Consider the following 14,905-nt stretch of genomic DNA (forward strand, 5'->3'; position numbering starts at 1 on the left):
TGATTTGTGTTACCTATATGCTATTTGGACCTAAGGCACTTTTTTTTTTTTTTGTCTTTGGGAGTTATCTGAATTGAGAGGGAAGTTGAACTCTTGAGAACTGATGAAGTCACTAAGAGAGAAAAGTTAAAATAGAGAAGATTCACTAATATTTATCCCTAATGCTAACTTTTGTTTCTATTAATTGTTGTCTTGCTCTTAGATACATACTTATTCTTGCTATGTTTTCCCCCTGAAAACCTAATCAAGTAAACAAAAAATACCTTCACGTATGCATATCTTCATATTCCCCTACCTATTCGTCCCTACCTTCATACATACACCATCCCTTCTTTTCCATTTTCCAAAATGCCAGAAAAGTAAAATATTTAAAGGTCAAGAAGAGTATAAGTATGTAAAGTAGTGCTATCCAGACTTTTTTTAATATCACATATCTTTATCAGAAAAATTTTTGAGTAGGTATTCCCAATATGTATGTATTTATTTTTACAGTAAATTATATGCATGGATTATTGTAGTAATAATTATACATATAATATTTAGACAATATAGAAAGTAAAAAGAATGAGATAAAGATGAAATGATATTATCCTAAAATTAATGGGGGAAACCATTGGAATTTTAGTAGGGGAGTTATGTGATCAGACTTGCACTTTTAGAAAAAAAAGGAGGAGATTTGAGACAGGAAGATCAAGTAGGAGGCTATTGAAGTAGACCAGATGAGAGATGATGAGGGTCTGAACTAGGGTGGTGACAACATGAGTAGGGAGAAGAATTTGGATGAGTTGTTCTATAGATGGAAATGACAAGATTTGGCAATTGATTGGATATTTATTGTTAAGTATGAAGAGTTAAGGATAATATCAAAGTTGTGAATCTGAGTGACTGGGAAAATTGTGTTGTCCTAATGGAAGTAGGTAAGTTTAGAAGAGGAATAGGTTTGAGAGAAAATATATGTAAAAAGAGCTGAAAGTAAATTTCAACCCATCCATACCTCCTTGTCTTATGTGTCTCACTTGGTCACACCAAAAAGGAAAAGAGTGATATCTTATCAGCCACTGCCCTGATGTGCAGGATCTGCCTCTTGAGAGAAATATCTCTAGCAATAAAGTGATCTGGGGAGCAGGGTAGGCAGGATATGTGGCAGGGAAATGAGGAATTTTGCTGATATAGTTGCTGGGTGTGTCTGGACTATTTAGCTTATGACTGCCTTGAACAGAATAGCCACAAGAATCTAGAATTAGGAGATGGAGGTGTGAGGTCAGGGTGGAGAGTGTGTAGATATAATGGGTGAAGAGGATAGATGGAGTTGTGTTGGAGATAAGCCTATAATTGGCTGTGGAAAGGATGATGTGACCCATATTCCTGCCCTCTGATAGGCTAATCACATGCCACTTGACGTCATACCACAGTTCCCTAAGGGTACATGCCCCATTTTGGAGACCACTGGTCTCTAAGACCACAACTTAGTTTGAATATTGTTGTGCTTGAATAGCTACTTAAGAAATATCTGTTAATTATACTAATGTTAGTAATTCATGAGGGAGTATAACGTCTCTCCTAATTATAATTGATCTAGGCATGCAGTTCTCATTAAAAAGATTACAGTGTGTGATCATAGTAAAGGATGGTCACCCTTTATTGTATTGTGTTATAAAACAGAGCTCAGTAGTATCATGTATCCCCTCATATTTCTTTATCCTCTAAGTTAAACCCAAGGTGCTATAGGAAAATTTGAGTAAGGAAAGGAACTTTTCAGCTTCGGGAAATCATAGAAGGCTTCTTGGAAGATGTAACCCTTAATCTGAGCCTTGTGGGAAAAGAGGGAACTTTAACAGGTAGATATGGTAAAGAAGTACAGTTCGCGTATGCGAGTCTATAACCTATACTAATGCACTGATGTGAGAGATAGCAGATTGAGTCCCTGTCAGGAACTCCTTAACTCTAGAATTTTTTCCAGTTGGATATCTAAAGGCTGTGACTGAATAATGGCTGCAAATATACTAGTTTACCTTTGCCCAAAGGAAAAAAAAAATTATTTGCAATGATAGACTTCTAGGAAAAGCATCCTAACATTTATCAGCAAAATTAAGGGATAATTTTTTTCTGTGTTGACTTTAGTCTAAGAAGTGAATCCTTTAATCATTATTTTCAGCTCTGCTTTCTTGGCATGATAGAAGTGTTGGCTAAAGATCTCTCTTGACTATTCACTTAAGAATTGTTGTTGTTGTTGCTGTTTTATTTAAAAGTATTTTATTAATTAATTTATTTTCCGTTTTCAACATTCACTTGCACAAGATTTTGAGTTCCAGATTTTCTCCCCATCTGTCCCCTGCCACTCCCCAAGATGGCATGCATTCTGATTACCCCTTCCCCCAATCAGCCGTCCTTTCTATCACCACTCCCCTTCTCTTATCCCATTCCCTTTCAATTTTTCTGTAGGGCAAGATAGATTTCTATACCCCATTGCCTGTATATCTTATTTTCCAGTTGCATGTAAAATTTTTTTTGACATTTGTTTTTTAAAACTCTTGAGTTCCAAATTCTCTCCCTTCCTCCCTCCCCACCAGCCCTTATTGAGAAGGCAAGCAATTTGATATAGGTTATACATGTGTGGTTATGCAAAACATTTCCATAATAATTATGTTGTGAAGGAATAACTGTATTTCCCTCCATCCACTCCCCCCTCCCCCATTTATTCTATTCTCTCCTTGACTTCCTTTGTCAAAGTGTTTGCTTCTGATTACCCCTCCCCCAATCTGTTCTCTCTTCTATCATCCCCCCTCTCTTATCTCCTTTCCCCCTACTTTCCTCTAGGGTAAGATAGATTTCTGTACCCAGTTGAGCGTGTATGTTATTCCCTCCTTAAGCCAAATCCAATGAGAGTAAGGTTCACTCATTCTCTCTCACCAACTCACTCTTCCCCTCCACTGTAAAAGCTTTTTCTTACCTCTTTTATGTGAGATAATTTACCCCATTCTATTTCTCCCTTTCTCCTTCTCCCAGTACATTCTTCTTTCACCTTTTAATTTTATTTTCTAGATATCATCCCTTCATATTCAACTCATTCTATGCCCTCTGTGTGTCTGTCTGTCTGTCTCTGTCTCTCTCTCTCTCTCTATATATATGTATATTTACATATATATGTATATGTATAGATAGATAGAGACAGATGGATATAGATGTATAGATATTCCCTCCAACTACTCTAATACTAAGAAAGGTCTCATGAGTTACAAATATCATATTTCCACATAGGAGTGTAAACAGTTCAACTTTAATAAGTCCCTTATGATTTCTCTTTCTTGTTTACCTTCTCATGCTTCTCTTGAGTCTTGTATTTGAAAGTCAAATTTTCTACTCAGCTCTGGTCTTTTCATCAAGAATGCTTGAAAGTCCTCCATTTCATTGAATGTCCATTCTTTTATTCTCAGGGGAAAGAATGGACATTCAGTGAAATAGAGGACTTTCAGGCATTCTTGATGTTTTGTTTTTTAAATTGCCAGACACCATACCTTGTTAATCTTTAAAGTTTGTAAAGTTGGGTTTTTTTGAGATCCTAAATTTGTTATTTTAACAGCTTCAAAACTCAAAGCACAGTTATGCAATTTCTGTTTTGAGTGTCTTTAATCATTTAGCAGTTTTTGTTTCTCCTGATATAATAATTACATTTAAATTCTTATGCTGAATTCTTACATGTAGTGAGGATGGTTGTAAAATGGCAAATTAACATGTTTGCAGCAACAATTGCTTTATGATATGTCAAACACTTTGTCCTTTTTGATCCACATGGGATGACTACAGTATGCATGTACTTCAGGAACATTTTCTGATGAAGCCTAGAAGGTTGCAGAGAACTTAGAGAGATAGGTACAATAATGTGAGTAGAAAGTAGGGGAAAGCAGGAGAACAAGCATTTATTGAGCACCTAATGTGTGCCAGGCCCCGGGTGTTATCTCATTTGACCCTCACAACAATTTTGTGTGGCAGATGGTAGGTCAGCTGCATAGTTATCCATAGTTATCCAGCTGACTTCTTTAAGAACAAGCTCCCTCTATCTACCACATATATAGTACTGTTTTAAATACTGGAGGTGATAGATCTCAGGTAAAATATTATCTTGGGAAACTATAAGTATTGTCAGGTGATAATAGGTTGTATAATAGATTGTAGATATACTAGATAATAAATTATAGGGTAAACAGAGGTACAATAAGCAACATCAGGGAAGAAATTCATCAGACTTATACAACGGAGTACTTTGTAGGCAGCCCATATGGTGTAGTGGAAAGAACACTTGCGGTGGAGTCATAGTGCCTGAGTTCAAATACTGCCCCTGATGCTTACCACCTGTGTGGCCATGTGTAAGTCACTGAAACTCTGTGTCTCAGTTTCCCATATGATAAAATGAAATGAATGCATTGGATTAAGTGGTCTCTAGTGTCTCTTCCAGCTCTAAATATAGGATTCTATGTGAGGTCTTATGGAGGAAAAGTCATTGTAAATCAAGGAAATCAGTGAAGGCTTCCTAGAGGAAGTGATATCTAATTTAGATTTTAAATGATAGGTAATTCACCTGGACACTTGCTTTAAGTTGCTCAGACCTTGAGGAAATGGAACTGGAGTGATATTCTAGTATCTAGACTGTTTAGGGATAACCTGGAATGGATGACAATTTTATGTGGGAGAAAAGTTCACACTTCCACCTAAATCCTTATGCTCCATTGTTGTTGTTCAGTCATGTCTTACGATTTGTGACCCCATTTGGGGTTTTCTTGGCAAAGATACTGGAATGGTTTGCCATTTTCCTCTCCAGCTCATTTTACAGAATGAAAACTGAAGCAAACAGGGCTAAGTGACTTGCCCAGAGTCACACAGCTAGTAAGTGTCTGAAGCCAGATTTGAATTCAGGTCTTCCTGACTTCTGGCCTGGCACTATATCCACTTTGCCATGACCCTGTCAGTCATTAGTCATATCTTTTATAATTGTTGGGCAAGTATATAAGGTATATGGCAAGACAATATTTAAATTTCCTTGTGGCCACCTTAACATATTAGAAAAGATCTGTGTGATTAGTATGGCAAAATCTTGACTACATAAATGTGAAGTCATCCCTTCAAGTTAGTCAAAGAAAAATAATTGCTTTTTTTGAGTAAATCATCTACAGCATGCCCTCAGCCTAATGGAAGGGATTTGATATACAAAAGCATAAAGCAGATGATGGATTATTTAATGTTCATTGCATGCTCCTAACTTCATATAAGATAAATGAAAGGTGTGATCCTTGTTCTCCAAGATTTAGATAGCCTCAATACTAAGAAGCAGGTGTAGGAGGGAATTAATAACTTCAAGTGGAAACATAGATTGAAATTTGCTATCTACAGAGAGAAACTATGCATTGAAACTTTTGCTGGGTACAGAATTGCTAATGAACCAGAGTAAGGCAGTAACTGTTGCTTGAAGCACTTTCTCCATAGTTAGGGTTATGTAAGCATTTACAAATAGCAATGTGCAATGAAATGGTAATCTATGAAGTTCAATGTAGTACAGGATAAACTATTACATGATTTTGAAATTGAAATAGACCATGCAACTTAGATAAGCCATAACTGCTACATTAACACACACCCTATACTTGAGATGTTGTATTTACCAAATAGTAGCTGTTTAGCAACAGTATTCACCATTTATATTAAGTTAGCATTTATGAACTCTTTCTTTGTAGAGCTTGCCTCCTCTCTTGACTATAATCCAGTTTAGTATATTGCCTATTTCTTCCTTGCAGTATTTATTTAAATCATGAATGTCTTCACTAGGAAATTTTTATAAAAAGACAAGTGGAGGTCTCTAAGCTTGGATAAATGTTCAAATGTTTCCCCTCATTTTAATTTTATTTTGTTTTTGCTTATAGGTTCAGCAATTTAAGCAAGATCCCCGCCCAACAACATGCCTCCATTCTATTTTCAATGTACATACAGGAGATGAAGTTTTTTCCTATGAGGAATATGGTCATCTTCAGGTAAAAAAGAAAATTATCTTGTATTAATTACATTTAAAATTTCTGATGTTTGTTAATAGTAGATGATTCAAGTTTTCTTATTTAAGAGGTATATGTATTTTTAGCAGAGCAGCTTGTGGAAATGAGTGTCTATATAAGGAGAGGTTTGGACTAGGTGATCTTTTGAGTTCTCATCTAGCTTTAGATCCTATTATTTGAATGCCCGTATGTCTAGTTATTCTGTGATGACTAAGCTGCTCATTCCATCATTCTGCTTTGTGGTCAGTGTATAGCACCAGCTCCAACATTGTGGTTTCATGGTTGTGGAGATCCTCTCCAACAGTGCAGATGTCCTTGCCTCCTTCTTCTTTACTTTTGTTGGTGTGGTCACCTGCCTTCACAGAATGTATTTCCCATGTGTTCAAAGCTGTCCTCTAGTTCTTTTTTTTTTCTTTCTTCAAATATTTTTTATTTTGTTAAATATTTCCCAATTATATTTAAAATTTTTTTTTAACATTCATTTGTTACAATTTTAAGCTCCAAATTCTCTACCTCTCTCCTGTCCCTCTACTACCCCTTCAGAAGACAAGTAATATACATGTGAAGTCATTCAAAATATGTTTCCATGTTAAAAAAAAGAAAAGAAAAATGTGGAAAGTGGAGAGAATAAGTATGCTTCAATATGCACTCAGAGTTCATCAGTTTTCTTTCTGGAGGTGGATAGCATTTTTCATCATGCGTCCTTTGGAATCATCTTGGGTCGTTGTCTTGACCAGAGTAGCTAATTCTTTTACAATTAATCATCTTTTTTTATTAATTTATTTTTAGTTTTCAACAATCACTTAGATATGCTTTTGAGATTTGAATTTTTCTCCCCTTTCCTCCACCCTTACCTACTCAAGACGATGTGCAATCTGATATAGGCTCTACGTTTACATTCCTATTAAACATATTTTCACATTAGTCATGTTGTAAGGAAGAATTAAAACCAATAGGAGGAACTCCAAAAAAGAGGAAACAAAACAAAACAGAAGAAAAAGGGGCAAATAGTATGCTTCGAGCTGCATTCAAACTCCATAGTCCTTTCTCTGGAGGTGGATAGCATTTGCCATCATGAGACTTTTGGAGATGTCTTAGATCCTTGCATTGCTGAGAAGAGCCAAGTCTATCAAAATTAGTCATTGCACAATATGGCTGTTACTGTGTATGATGTTCTCATGGTTCTGATCACTTCACTTAGCATCAGTCCATCCAAGTCATTCCAGGTTTTTCTAAAGTCTGCCTGCTCATCTTTTTTTTTTTTTTTTTTTTTTTTTTGCTTTTTGGTAATCTGGGCAATCTGGGTTAAGTGACTTCCCCAGGGTCACGCAGCTAGTAAGTGTTATGTGTTGGAGACCAAATTTGAACTCAGGTCCTCCTGACTGCAAGCCCGGAGCTCTATCCACTGTGCCACCTAGCTGTCCCCTCATCATTTCTTATAGCACAACAGTATTCCATTACATTCATATACCACTACTTGTTCAACCATACCCCAATTGGTTGGCATCCCCTCAATTTACACTTCTTTGCCACTATTGAAAGAGCTGCTATAAATATTTTTGTATATGTGGGTCCTTTTCCCATTTTTATGATCTCTTTGGGACACAGCCCTAGGAATGTTATTGCTGGGTCAAAGGCTGTGCACATTTTTATTGCCTTTTGGGCATAGTTCCAAATTGCTCTCCAAAATGGTTGGATCATTTTACAACTCAACCAACAATGTATTAGTGTTCCAATTTTCCCACATCATCTCCATCATTTGTCATTTTCCTGTTTTGTCATGTTGGCCAACCTGAAAGGTGTGATATGTTACTTCAGAGTTGTTTTGATTTGCATTTCTCTAATCAATAGTGATTTAGAGCATTTTTTCATATGACTATAGATGGCTTTAATTTCTTCATCAGAAAACTGCCTGTTCATATCCTCTGACCATTTACCAATTGGGGAATGACTTGTATTCTTAGAAATTTGGCTTAGTTCCCTTTTCAGAAATACTGGTTGTAAAAATTCTTTCCCAGTTTTCTGCTTCCCTCCTAATCTAGGTTGCATTAGCTTTGTTTGTGCAAAAACTTTTCAATTTAATGTACTCAAAATTTTCCATTTTGCATTTCATAATGTTCTCTATCTCCTGTTTGATCATAAATTCTGTTCTCCATAAAACTGACAGGTGAACTATTCCTTGTTCTCCCAGTTTGCTTATAGTATCAACCTTTATATCTAAATCATGAACCCCCTTTGACTTTATTTTGGTATATGGTGTGAGATTTTGTTCTATGCCTGGTTTCTGCCATGCTCTTTCCTAGTTTTCTCAGCAGTTTTATCAAATAGTGAGTTCTTATTCCAGAAGCTGGGGTCTTGGGTTTATCAAATAGTAGATTACTGTATTAAATTGTATTATAAAGCAGCAATCATCAAAACTACTTGGTACTGGCTAAGAAATAGAGTGGTGGATCAGTGGAATAGGTTAAGTATGCAAGACACAGTGGTCAATGACTGTGGTAATCTACTATTTGATAAACCCAAGATTCCAGCTTCTGGGATAAGAGCTCACTGTCCTCTAGTTCTTCATGCGTCTTCATGGGCACTAATGCAGTCCTTGAGCCTGGTCTGTTACCTCTGGTGTCTTGACATGGACTCAAGCACAATGGATTAGGTGCAGGCCCTTCAGTGCGTCAAAGGAGCAGTCATCTCATCAGTATAGGTCGTGTCTACACTGTGTGTAGATTGTGTTGTGTTCATGACTTTTCACCCTATGGGATTTTCGTAGATATCTTCCCACAGATCTTACACTGGGAATCTTCCCAATGAACTTTAGAAAAGCTTTCCTTTTGGTCTTTTAACATTACAAGGGTACCAGTGTAGCTTTTGGGCTCTCCATTCCTTATTCTCATTGAATGACTGACACCCCCACCCCCAGCTTTGTGACTTTTTGATACCTTTTATTTCACTTCTTGCATATAATTTTTTATTGATAATATGCTTCTCTCTGACCCACAGCTTGTATTATTCAGTTATTGCAATGGTCCATGACTCATAGCCATATTATATCTCTAGATGACTATTAGTGCTTAAAATGGATTTTGTTTTAGGGAAAAGTTTGAGGGTTGGGGGGGAAAATCACTAAAAGTGATGTGCAGTCCTTCTCACATTCCTCTTTGTATTCAATTATGGCACCAGCTCATTATCCACCTATATTTTGAATGTGCTCATTGACTCACTCCATGGGCTCTCTATTCAGTTGTGCAGTATCCTAAACCAGTGGTGTTAGACATGTGGCCAACAACATTCCCAAGTGTAGCCTGAATCAGATGAAAATGTAATTAGGAAATAGTTAACAAAATAAATAAAAATACATAAAAGATAGATAACATTAGTAGGTAGTTTTCTTTTCTTTTTTTTTTTTTTTGATGTTGATTTTAGGCAGTTGGGGTTAAGTGACTTGCCCGGGGTCACGCAACTAGTAAGTGTCAAGTGTTTGGTCTGTGGTTGGATTTGAAATCAGGTCCTCCTTACTTCAGGGCCCATGCTATATCCACTGGGCCACCTACCTGCCCCTAGTAGGTAGTTTTCTAAGTCATGTTGGGCCCATTTCTATTTGAGTTTGACCCCACTGGCCAAGATGATAAACTGCTATAGATATTTTTGTATATATAGGTCCTTTTCCTTTTTGTTGTTTTTTTTTTTCCCTCTTGGGGTACAGACTTTGCAGTAGTATTGCTAGGTCAAAGGGTATGCATGCTTTTATAGGTCTTTGGGCATAGTTTGAAATTGCTCTACATGATGCTTGAATCAGTTCACAACTCCACCAATAGTGCATTAGTGTCTCAATTTTCTCACATCTCCAACATCTATAATTCTCTTTTTGTGTTCCACTAGTCTAATAGATGTGAATAGTACATCAGAATTGCATTCTCCAATCACTAGTGATTTAGAGCATTTTTTCATACAGCTGTAGATAGCTTTGATTTCTTCATCTGAAAACTGATTGTTCATATCTTTTGATCATTTGTGAAGTGGAGAATGGATCTTATTTTTATAAATTTAGCTTATTTCTTTATATATTTGAGAAATGAGGCCTACACGAGAGAAACTTGCTTCAAAATTTTTTCGGTTATATTGACAAATGTCTTTCCCTCCATCATATTTTCCCCATTTATTTTATTCTCTCTCTCCTTTCACCCTGTCCCTCCTCAAAGGTGTTTTGCTTCTAACTACTATGTCCCCCAGTCTATCATCCCTTCTATCAGCACCCCTCCCCTTCTCTTATTTGTTCCCCATCCTACTTTCCTGTACTTAATTGAGTTTTACAGGTATTTTAAAAGGAAAAGTAGTTCAGCGAAAGCAGCATATCAAACACCCAACAGTACATCCACGATTCCATACTATGGTCCGTCACTTAAACAATGAAGGAAAGAAGTTGCATTGTCTCAGTACCAAGCTTGGCCATTATAACTATTTTTTTATTAGTTTCATTTTATATGAGGTTTTATTTAAATTTTCATTTCTCCTTGTTATCTGGAACAATCTTTCTTTTGTTTGTTAACAGTTTCCAATTCTTCTTTTGAGAACCTCTTCATTATATCAGTTGAAAGATGGCTGCTACTGTTTCTGCCACCACCGTTGCAGCCACCTCCCGGGCCTACTGCTGGGCTTGCTCCTGTGTATGCTTCCAGCTAGCGCCACCCTGGTGTCACAGACCTCCCCTGCTGACCTACTGAGTTGTCTTAGACTGGAAGAATTCTTTCTCCCTGACCTTTTGTTGGCTCTGCCATTTCAAAATTTGACTTGAGGATTTATTTCTGAGTTGTTTTGAGGGAAATGTGGGAGAATTCAGCTGTCTGTCTTTTGCCATTTTGGCTCTACTTCTCTCCCTAATTTTTAAAATTGCATACTCAATTTATTGATGTTTTATCTATTTCATTAGTACTTTTTCTAGATATAAATTTTTCTTCTGAGGAGTGCATTAGCTGTATCCTAGAAAATTTGATCTATTTTGTCATTATTATTCTTTTTCAGATAGGTATTAAGTGTTCCTTTACCCTGTTCTTTGACCAAGTTGTTATTCAGGGCATCATTAAGTCCTCCCTGTTCCTATTCACTGTGTCCCCCTATTTTCCTTTCATAATTTACATAAAGGGAAGCCCAGTATTTAGTCTGAGGAATATTAATTCAACTCTTCTTACTTTCCTATTCTGATTATTTAAGACAGAGGTATCAAAATTGAAGGTTTACCCCATAAACTGATGAAAATGTAATAGAGAAGTATTTTAAAAATAAATAAAAACATAGCACAATAGAGATATTAATTTGTGGTTTTTCTCAGTGTGCAGCATGCAGGAATCCATTTTTATTAGAGTCTGAAACCATTGCTTTAAGATGTTTTAAATTGTTAGCATCCTAAATCATTTTTGTCTCTTGATCTCCTTTTATTCTTTAAGTTAATTTTCTTTTCTTTTCTCTTTTTTTTTGACAATAACCTATAAGCATGAGAGAATTGCCTTTGTCTCTTTGGGATAATTGTACTTATCAGTTAATCAGTAATCAATCAGTAAACATTTATTCAGTGCCTACTTTGTATCAGACCCTGCACTAAGTGATAGGGATACAAAAAGAGCCAAAAGATAATCCCTTCCCTCAAGGATCTTACAAACTAATATGTATATGTATATATGTGTGTATATATATACATATATATATATATAAAGTTTGTAAGTATTTAGTATGTATTAGTATATTATTTATATTATTTAGTATATTTGTATATGTATATATTTCTTATTCAAGTGTTTTTCAAGTCAAATATTCTGCTCATCTGTCTTTGTTTCTGAGGAATGCCCTAAATGACTCTCTTTTTTGAAGGTCTACCTTTTTTCATTGATAATTAGACATGACTTTTCAGAATATGTTGTTTTGGATCCATCTTGAGCTCTTTTGTTTGTATGGTATTTTTTATCTTATTCCTTTCAATTTCTTATGTTTCTGAAGTTATTCTTGGCTATTTTTAATTATTTCTGTGTAGTTGAAATTTTTCCTGGATATTTGCAAAATGTGTTGTTTGTACCAAATGATACATTTTTAAGTTTAATCACTTTGTGCCTTATTATGGTATTCCAGGGATTTTTCCCCTGATACTGATCTGTTTAGATTTTATTTGTTTTTGATTTATCTTATTTGGCTGATTAGAATTTTGTTGTTATCTGAATTCAGTTTGTTGTAGTACTCAATAGTACTGGTCAGTTTTCTTGTATTATTTTCTACAATATGGTTTTTCATTCTTTTATTCATTTTGTTCTTCTGGATAGCCTATAATTTTTATTTATCACTATCAACCTATCAATTTTTTTTGGCTTCCATAGATTTTTTTAAGGTTGTTGCCTTTTGCTTCTCTTCTGCCAAATTTTTTTCCACTTCTGTCTTTTTCCTTCATATCTGTTATTCCCTTACCAATAGCCTACTTTTGAGATAGATTCTCTATTGTATTCCTTATTTTTTCCTAACTGCCATTTGTTTTCTTTTTAATTCTGCTTTGAGAGCTCTGATTTAATTGCATTCTTAATATCTTTTTACAATATTATTTCTCTTCTGAACATTTCTTACTGTTATTTGATGATCTCTGGGAAATTTGCAGAATTCACTTTCCCTGGAGATTACAATGAGGTTATTTGATTTTTAAAAATATATTTTATTGGTGCCATTTGTCTTTATATTACAGTAATTTCCTATTACTATTCTCTTTCTCACTAAATCTTTCTGACAAAGAGAAATAGTTAAACCAAAAACAGTCAATGCAAAATGTATACACTCTTCTTTCTTAGCGGTCTCAATAAATGCTAGTTTATTAGTAGTTCTCCTCCCCTAATTGTGAGAGAAGAGGTATATTTTGCTTTTATTTCTTCTAAGAGCTCCAGCAAGGAGGCCAGTTTCACTGGGTCAGAAAGTATTGTGATAGGGAATAAGATATAAGATGAAAGGTTACAGTGGTGGGTCTAGATTGTAAAGGGCTTTGAATGCCAAACTGAGCATTTTGTATTTGATCCTGGAAGTGATAGGAAACCACTGGAGTTTATTAAGTAGAAGGAAACATGGTTGGACCTGAGCTTTAGGAAAATGACTTTGGTGGCTGAATGGAGGATGGATTAGAGTGGGGAGGGACTTGAGGGAGGCAGACTCACCAGGCTATTGCAATAGTCTAGGCATGACATTTTGAGTGCCTGCACTAGAATGCTGGCAGTGTCAGAAGAGAGAAGAGAGTGTATTTTAAAAATTTTGCAAAAGTGAAATAGACAGGCCTTGTTGACAGATTGGTATTGGGTGATTGTTAAGGTTGTTAAGAAATCAAGCATGACTCCTACATTGTGAGCCTGAAGGCTTAGGAAAATAATGTTGCCTTCTACATTAATAGGGAAGTTGGGGGGGGGGATGACGATCATTTGGGGGAAAGAAAATAAGTTCAGTTGTGGACATACTGAGTTTATTGATGTCTTCTGAATATACAGTTCAAGATATCTGAAAGATAATTGGAGTTGTCAAATGAATGTAACATGGTAGTTTCATGAGGGAAGACAGCAGAGGCTGAGAGGATTAGTTAAGGCTTCATGTAGGATGTCTTAATCTAAATTTTGAAAGACGGTATGAATTCTAAGAGGCAGAGGTGAGAAGGGAAAGCATTCTATCCATGAAGACTAGCTGGTCCAAATACACAGAGATGAGTAATGGAATGTTGTGTTTGAGGAGCATTAAGATTCAGCCAGGACAAAAAGGAACAAATGGGTTGTAATTTGCAGTACCCATGTTAATGAAATAACAAATTCATTAAATTCTGTATCAGAGTTTTCTCTGGACTCATTTGGTCAGGCTTAAAAACCTGTTAGAAATTGGGTCACTTTAGAGACCATTCAAGTATTTACTTGAATCAACCTGGGAAGAGAGTGAACAGTTACTGTGTCCAGTTGTCCTTTTTTAGACTCATGAAAACTTGAGAGAATCCTTGAACTAGCATTAGCTACAGGGTTGCCTGAACAAAGTCCCTCAGGGCAACCTGAAGAAATTTGTAGTTGCCATGGTCTCTGAAAGAAATAGATGAATAGGTCCGATGTTATGATGTGCTCTGGAATGTTCTAGCTTATACATTATGCAGGACCGTTTGGTTTGAAGGATTCCCTGCCAGAATATTCAATAAATTCTTTGTGGGTGGGACACAAAAGGCACAGTCAAGACTCAGAGAACAGCAATCTTCTCAACTTCAAGCAAATATTTTAATGTCCTTGCCACTTTCACCTCTCTTTTCATCCTACACACAGATTTATGAGAATGTTATTCAGTTAAAGTACATATCATTTTGTTCATTGTTTCTTGCTAATATTCTCTGATGTTATGGCTCACCATATGATTGCAATTGTTTTAATAGACTATTAAGCTATAATAAGACAGCAACTCATTTGTCTGTTAATATAATTTATATTACATTTTGTCCTGTTGATTAAAATTAATACATCCCTGCAGGTAGACACATCAATACTTTATTCATGGAGAGTCAGAAAGAACTGTTTTCTAGATGTCTGTCCTACTGTTTATGTCATTACTGACATGTTAATATGTCATTTGCCAATAACTTTTTTATTTATATATGTACATTGCCGATAATTTGGCACCTTCTAAATGCTTATAGAACGAAACTCTAATCCTGAGCAAAAGTACTTTAAATCTAGAGTTTGTAAATAAATCTTTGAAAACAAATGTTTTAGTGACAGTTTTTAACAGCATTGCTTGAAGCAAATTTCCTAATCAAATGTCACCCATCGCTACAATTCTGTTATTGTTATAGTGTTATATGAGAAAGCCAGTGCTTTTCAATGAATTAAGCCAAC

The 14,905-nt window shown here is 35.7% G+C and overlaps 1 protein-coding gene across 2 annotated transcripts in view; it reads left to right on the forward strand.

Moving 5' to 3' along the window:
• PHKB (phosphorylase kinase regulatory subunit beta) overlaps positions 1–14,905 on the forward strand; it is a 231,278-nt gene that overhangs the window by 57,640 nt on the left and 158,733 nt on the right. For both annotated transcript variants that reach the window (XM_027867903.1, XM_027867904.1), the window contains one exon: positions 5,913–6,020. In XM_027867903.1, coding sequence (XP_027723704.1) covers positions 5,913–6,020 — 108 coding nt within the window. The remainder of the gene's footprint in view (positions 1–5,912; positions 6,021–14,905) is intronic.

The sequence above is a fragment of the Vombatus ursinus genome, unplaced genomic scaffold (genome assembly GCF_900497805.2).
Source record: "Vombatus ursinus unplaced genomic scaffold, bare-nosed wombat genome assembly UNPS02014786.1, whole genome shotgun sequence".
Lineage (NCBI taxonomy): Eukaryota > Metazoa > Chordata > Mammalia > Diprotodontia > Vombatidae > Vombatus > Vombatus ursinus.